At 45.3% G+C, this 7440-nt stretch overlaps 1 protein-coding gene across 1 annotated transcript in view; it reads left to right on the forward strand.

The window, feature by feature from the left end:
- Positions 1–1030, forward strand: part of PTGFRN (prostaglandin F2 receptor inhibitor) — a gene marked incomplete at its 5' end in the record, with an annotated part of 37383 nt that extends 36353 nt beyond the window's left edge. Inside the window, one exon of the mRNA XM_010141344.1 lies at positions 741–1030. Coding sequence (XP_010139646.1) covers positions 741–907 — 167 coding nt within the window. The remainder of the gene's footprint in view (positions 1–740) is intronic.
- Positions 1031–7440: the final 6410 nt, after the last annotated feature.

Below are 7440 nucleotides of genomic sequence, written 5' to 3' on the forward strand. Positions count from 1 at the left end.
ACCCGGGCAGATGGAGCTCGTTTAGCCTTGTAAGGCTCCATCTCAGAGAAGGACACTCTAACCAAACCTACAACCCGAGGACTTCGCTGTCACCGTCCAAGCGCGCTAGGCCCTGGCAGATGAATCTCAGGTGTAAAGGGTGAGGCCAGTTCCGCGCACGCTGCGCCTCACCTGAAAAATCCACTGCGCAGGCCCGAAGGGTGCACTCATCGCTTGCAGTGAGTGTGGGAAAAACCCTTCCCAGATCTTTGTTTGCGAAGCCAAGCCATGATGATGAGGTGCTTACAAATCAAATTTCTTGTTTAGGTACCAACTTTGGAGGTTAATTAGAGTTTCTTAGTGACAGTGAGTATACTGTATGAGTAGTTCTAACCAAGCAAAGCATAAAGGAGTCTGCTCCTTGCCATTTGAAAATCCGTTACAAAGAGTACAACCAGAGTCTTCCTCTGGTGGAGGAACAGGAAATGGGATATTTTTTGGAACTAGCTCTGCCTTATCATCTCACTCCAAGGCTCCTCTGGTGCTTCCAGCCTTTCTGAGGCTTTGAAATGGTAGAGAGGAGGTGGGGAAGTCCAGTAAGAGATCAATTTTTTGAACCTCAAAATACAGAAATCAAGAAGGAAAATCAGTGTAACTTCCTTCTGAAATAGTTAATTTCTCCATGATTGAATAATGTAGAATTTTCTCCTTCAGGCAAGAATTTTTCTGTTATGGCTAATGTCTTTGCCTTCCTCTTTCAGTTTTGAATGCTTTCAAGTATCCCCTGTTGATTGGCATCGGTCTCGCCACTGTCATTGGACTCTTATCCTGCCTCATTGGCTACTGCAGCTCGCGTTGGTGCTGCAAGAAGGAAGTGCAGGAAACAAGACGAGAGCGTCGCCGGCTGATGTCAATGGAGATGGACTGAGAGCAGGAGCCAGACACACTTGCATTTCAGGAGAGACTCACAGGGCTCTTGGACTGTGGTGAGACGCTTGCTCACAGGCCCAGACAACACAATGCATTTCCTCTCTGATTTCAGCCTGGACCTCAAGCTTTTCCTTGTTACACGTCATGTACTGAGAGCATTCAGGCCATATTTAGAAACTATATTTAGAAAATTCCAGCAGCACTTTCTACATAGGGATCACGTCCTTCTAATGTGCAAACTGTTGAGCCTTCTTTCAGCAGGGCCCTGTGACAGAATTTGCTAAGGTTTTTTGTTTGTTTGGTGGTTCCCCTCTGCCTTGGTTTTGAAAAGAAAGCATGATGGACAGGGCGATGGGTGGGAAAGGGGCTGGTAGAAGTGTTAGACTTCTGTTGTATTAACCAATCTACCTTCCTCTCCCATCACAACCTCCTGTTCCCTCTCTCTGTCCACCTTGGCATCTCACAGACCTCTGTCTCGGGTTGAAGGCTGGGGAAGGTTCCTCTGCTGGTGCCTCATGAGGCTGTTACAGCAAGGAATTGGTTTATGGTTGTCAGCATGCCTTCTCTTCCCTGGCTTTCAAAGGGTTTGCTGTTAACCCCAAAACATAACTTGCCTCAAGGTCTTTGAGACTCACCTTTTATTTTAGTGCTCAAAGTTCTTAGTTGTGGTGAGTAGGGGCTAACTTGGCAACCCTGAAGAGTCAGTCCTCAGACAAGCATTTGTTGGATTTCTGCTTAAGGCCACCTTCCACCTTCTTGTCTCCCCACTACAGCTGCTCACGTTGTGCCTGAGACCCTCTTCTGCTTGTGGCGGGGGGGGCATATGGAGTGTAGGGACGAGGCTCAACCTTTTGCTGGCCTCAGGAGGGAGGGGGGAGACCTTACCCCACTGGTGATGGTGTGACTTTGTAGAGGGGTTGGGGGGGGAGGGAAATGAAAATGAAATGGATCTTTGTCTGCAGTTTGTCAGCTGATCATGTTTAGAGAAGGCCGGTAAACTATGTATTTCCAAATGCACAGACCAGACTCCAATGCTGCTTCTGCCACTCAGTGGTAACCCTTGAACCTGTGACCAGACTCTGAGATCTGCAGTAGCTGAAATGCAGCTCAGGGTAGGAATAGGAGCAAGCCCAAGAGGGCAGCAAGAATTCGTCAGATTCCAGTGGTCCTAGTCTTGTGCATTGGCCTGCAGCAGGGCTTTCCTCATGGGTTTGAGACCTATTCCTAGGTGCTATAGTATAAAAGTCCTGCTTTGGTCTTCCACATACACTGACCCAGCTCCTGAGTGGGAGCCGCTCTTTTTCCAGGCAGTTCTGTCTTCCCAGAACAGCTAGTGTTTAAGCAATAAAAGTCAGAATAAAGATACTGTGTGTAAACAAAGAGGAAAGTAGGACTGTAATGCAATTTGATGTCACAGCCAGGGTTTGGGTCACATAAAGAAGGGTGAGAAATGTAGAGTTGAAGCTGTGGTTCAATTATTTCCAGATTTTTTTAAGATAAGATGCTAAAGGCGAGCATCTATGGAAGGTAGTGGCTGTGGTATGCTGTTGCCGGTTGAGACATTAATTGTGTACTAGACAACCTGCTCCACTAATAGCTTCTCTCACTGCACATTCCAGGGGAGCTGCAGGTCTAGTATCTGTCTATGAAGGCTTCATTTTGTATTAGTGTTTGTGGAACCTTGCACTGAACACTGTAGCCATTCTAAGACTGGTTTCCATTGCAGTAAGTTTTCTCTGTGTATGATTTTGGTTCCCCCCACCCCCACGGTCTTGCATTGTGACCTTTGTTGTAACGCTGATGTAGGTTTTTTTCTAGAAGGCTGTTCTGCTTCCCACATAAGCATGCAGCCACTTACGTATGCATAGAGGTGTCCAGTGATTTTGGGAAGCTGAATGTGAGACATCTTCAAAATGGACTCAATTTGCAGAGTTGGGGCTTACAACTTGTAGTATTTAATGTAGAATTCCAAAACTGGGAAACCCAAGACCTGTAAACCTCTGGAAGACTTTGTCCTGAACATTCATAGCAACTATTCTTTCTGTCCTGATGTTTTGCTTTCTGGAACAGCTCTGAAAAGGCCTATGTTGCAGGCAGACGTAGCCTCCTGTGCTGAGGAACAGGGCAGAAGCAGTCTCTAGCTTCTGCTGTGAAAGGCCAGAAATCTGTAGCAATGCTTTCCAAATGAAGGCAGTTGAGGAAAGGATTCACTCAAATGTTACTTCGACAGCAAGAATTTTTCTTCCTCTCTTGTCTGCTATAGTGAAATCTTGTTTTTTCCTTGAATGTTATGAAACACCACTCTGATGTTTGGGATGCTGTCTGTCCTTCCCGCTCTCATCTAGCAGCTTCTTTCCTGCGTTAACATCTGATTTCTTCAAGGGAGGCCTGTGGCCTTGGGGCATCTTGGGAGAGGTGGTAGTGGTGGTGAAGTTCAAAGCACAGCATCAGTCACTTTCTGTCCTTGCAGACTGACTCCTTGTTTATGTGCTCTTGGTTGAGTTTTAGGGTGAGGATCATGACTGTAATGCAATAATTAGGGAATGAATGAGCAGGGAACCGCCAACTGTTCCCAAGCACACAACGTAGCACACTTTCTCCCTGCTGGAAAAAACTCAGGGTTATTTTGGCCAGGGTTCTCTGCTCTAGTGAAAGGTCCCCATGTCCTTAGGTAATGCTGACCTTCCTTTATGGCCTGTTACAATCAATCCTCAGCATTCCAAGTGAAGAAAGTTTGCTGTTAGCTCATACTGCTGCCAGCCCCTTGGAAGGCAATGCTGCGTCCCCTTCCTCCCTGTATTTGCTCTGGTTAGAAGGCTAGAAGCTGAGGGACTAGACTTATCCCCCAGGTTTCCTTCTACCTGTGCCAATTTTGTATTATCCCTTTTTTAAAAAATAGAGTGGGAATCTTATCCCTAATGAAAAAAAGAAATCTATGTCACTTTTCGTGTTGTTTATTATTATTTCTTGTGTGACCAGGGTTTGTGTGAGTGGAGGTGTGTGTGCATCTGGTTGTGTATCAAACCTGCAGAGCATCAGAAGAGTAAGCTGCCTGAGATGCAGTGCAAGCATCCATATCCTCCCTGCTGCAACCTGTGGTATTCTCAAAGTATCCTAAGGGCTCACATTGATCTTCCTCTGTTCACATTCACTCCTGGTTAAGCTGGTAAATTCCTCCAGGCACTTGGAATTTTGATCCAGGACAACCTTGAACATCATATAGCAGAAGGGCAAGATACTTTCTTTTGTTTTAATTTCAGAATTTTAAAAATAAAGTGTTTGGCACTATTCTGGAATGCAGGTACTGAATAGTTCTAACAATGCTGTGTAAAATGTTTCTTTTTATGTTCAAAATAAAGAGCGAGCCTTTTTGATTATGTCTGTGCTGTGAATCTGGATGTTTGAGTTATGAGAAGTTCTTTCCTTGTACCTTGCATATATGCAGACACTGAGGCAAGGGTTTCAAATGTAAACCTTACAGTCCTGTTTCTAGCACTGTTTATCCTGTAAAATAAGCAAGGGCCCTATTTTACAGTAAGTTTTAAATATTTACCTACATTTGTGCAATGGATTTGGGAATGTAATTGTTTTCTGAGTCTATCCTGTTTCTACCTTACTGTAAGTCAAAATTTTTGTGGAGGGAGTATCCTTTTGATTATCTAGGGCCAGGAGCCACAGTTAGTGTGGGTTTAATATCTGATGTAGAACCTGGGCATTAGATGTTGAGTCTTCCTTGAACCCTTTCTGAGGCTTGTAATTTCAAAGGTACCAGGAAGAAAAATAGTAGTGTTGGAAATAAAACTTTCTGCTTACCTTGCCAATGGCTGAGTTTAGGATTTTTTCCCCCCAGCAACCGTGTTAGGACACCATGATAGTATAGCAAGAAGGTGACTTGCTTTCTAACAAGAAGTTGCTTGAAGTAGAAGTGGTTTTGGGAGTCCAAGGCAGGCTTTGGCAAGGTGGGTTTGTGTTCATACTGGTGTATGAACCTTGCTCTGTGCAAGGTGGCTGCAGTGCAGGCCAGTTGACAAAAAAGCGTGTACCTTTGACCAGATGATTGTGTGACAGCTGGTATGGAAAGATGTCCTTTGTAGTGTGTGCTTACAGGAAGCTGGGAAGTGGCACCAAGCTGTAAGTTCTTCAGGGGAGCTGGGGACCGGCTCATGTCATGAATGGTCTCTGATCCTCTAGATGTGCAGGTTACACCTTACTGATAAGTTTGGGTTAGCTTTATGAAATTCTCTTGCTTTCCCCACCCCCAGGATAACCTGGATCTTAATGCTGTTCTTGTGTACTTGAATTTTATCATAAAAAAGACGAAACTTGAAGCCTGAAGGTGAAGAGGGATACTTCCAAGGAACTGCTGCCTGAGTGTTCCAGTGAATGATGGAAGTTACTAAGTCTCCAGCATCACCTTGTATCTGCCATGGATTAAGCTCAGCTACCTGCCTCTAGGGGTGTACAGCTGCCTAATGTCACAGAGGCAGTCTGAAAAGCAATTTTGTGCAAGAGCTTGAGAGTTTAGTTGCTTCTATAGTACCAGGCTCAGGCAAAATGCTTGGCTGTGCTTGTTCTGCAACAAAGCCTAGCTGTGCTGCAATGGCTCTTACTGCCCTGCTCAGGTTGGGACCAGTCCTAAAACCTCCTTTGGGATGAAGCTGACTTGTGTGGAGTAGGATACATGAGAAGACCTGCCTCCTTTTAGTCATGTGAAGGCAAAGCCTGGTCATGCAGATCTTCCAAGCAAATGTATGGCTTTTGCCTTTTCAGCGAGACTTTCTACATTTCTATGATTGCAGGGGGCTGAGGTCTGCACAACAGGTATTCGGACAGATGTTATTTCAAGAAAGAGACTTTAGCAACTGATCTAAGCTCGGACGTGCTAACTGAAGAAAAGGCCATTGCTTGTTCTTGTGTGAGGTAAATGCACCTTAAATACAACATGTAGCCTTCTATCGGACAGCCCTTTGCCTTCTGTATTGAGGGAAAACAGCATTAGGCTGTAGCCAGCAGGTGACTGATAACTGACAGCTCCAGGGGAATGCCTGGGCTATTCAGGAAGCCAGGTTCTTTGGATTTCCAGGTCCCTCAGAAAAGCTGCCACAAGACAAGCTGTTCTCTCCTCCTTGACAGCTGGGTTGCATTCCATAAAGAGCCAGAAGTATAAGTGCATGTCTGCTTCCAACTCTGCCAAGGGAGTAGAAAGGCAGGACTTTTGAAAGCAAGTTTTGTGAAAGCAAGTGAGTATTATGTCATACTTTGTTCATTTTATAAACTCCAGCGTGTACTGAGCCTTAGACTAGACCACAGATGTCATCTGAGTACACCCCTGCTGGCTTCAGAAGTGAATAATGAAGCTGCAGATAGGTGGACATGAAGTTCTCTTTCTTGTTGGCAAGTTAACCTGGCTCATGCCCTCTGGTTCCTTGTTTGTATGATCCTTCCAATGATTTGGCATATTCAACAGATGGCAAGGAGTCTCAAAGATACTAAGTTAAAGGGTGGGGCTAGAAAGAAGGGAGGATGCTTCTTGAGCTCTTCCAGCAGAGCTAGCAATATGAACATAACAATTACAGGGCATCTGAGAACCCTGGCGATATATGAGAGGACAGGACTGGTGTTGCCTTTGTGGCCCTTTTTGACTCTGTGCTGCGCTACAAGGCCTTGGGCATAGTGTGCAGCAGCTGAGATGCTAGGGCTGTGGTAAAGAGGGAAAGATAGCCATGCTGCTTAGCATCTGCCTGGATATATGAAAGCTGTGTGTGGCTACAGCCAAATGCAGTTCTGAATGCAAGTACAGTAGTACTAACCTCCCCTTTGGTGTTCAGGTACATCCTCTTTCTGTCCCCAACCTTGTTTGCTCATTTCCTCCATGTTTAATTCCCTCTGCCTACCTTCTGTCATTTCTCATTCTTCCTTTCAGTGGTCTCTTCTTGTCTTTGTCTCTAAAACACCGTGCTCTTTTGCTCATCTCTGGGGGAGAGTTGTGGTGGTGTCTCCTGGAATCACCTGCTGTGAGCTCAAGCTGCAGAACTCCAGCCCAGGGCCCACTGCACATCATCTGCAAGGCTGGCACCACACATACAGGCATACAAATGTCTTGTAGTGTCTTTCCTCATGAGGACTCCAGACAATATGCAAGGAAATTAAGCATTTCTGATGGGGAAATCACTCCAGAGAGGCATTCAGATTCCCTTTGCCAAAGCAGAAGGGACAAATTTTCTTTCCAAATAAGATGTTTTTGGCCTTCTTTCTCCTGAGTGGCTGCTTGCTATCATAACACAAACAGTGCTCAGTGTCTATGAGTTCCAGACAAGCGACCACTGTGCTAAACGTTGTACCTAATACGAGGCACGTTTCCCAGGATAACAGTGAATGGATGCACCTTTAACACCCAGGCTAGCCGCCCTGGGCTTGAGAAACAGATATGTAAAGAATGATCTGACCTATGGTATGGGAGTTAGGTAAGAAAAATGCATAAAAGTATTGGCTAGGCAGGCAGGTCCTAAGAGAACTGAGTTAATGGCAGCT

Source organism: Buceros rhinoceros, unplaced genomic scaffold (assembly GCF_000710305.1).
Source record: "Buceros rhinoceros silvestris isolate BGI_N320 unplaced genomic scaffold, ASM71030v1 scaffold588, whole genome shotgun sequence".
NCBI classification, from domain to species: Eukaryota; Metazoa; Chordata; class Aves; order Bucerotiformes; family Bucerotidae; genus Buceros; species Buceros rhinoceros.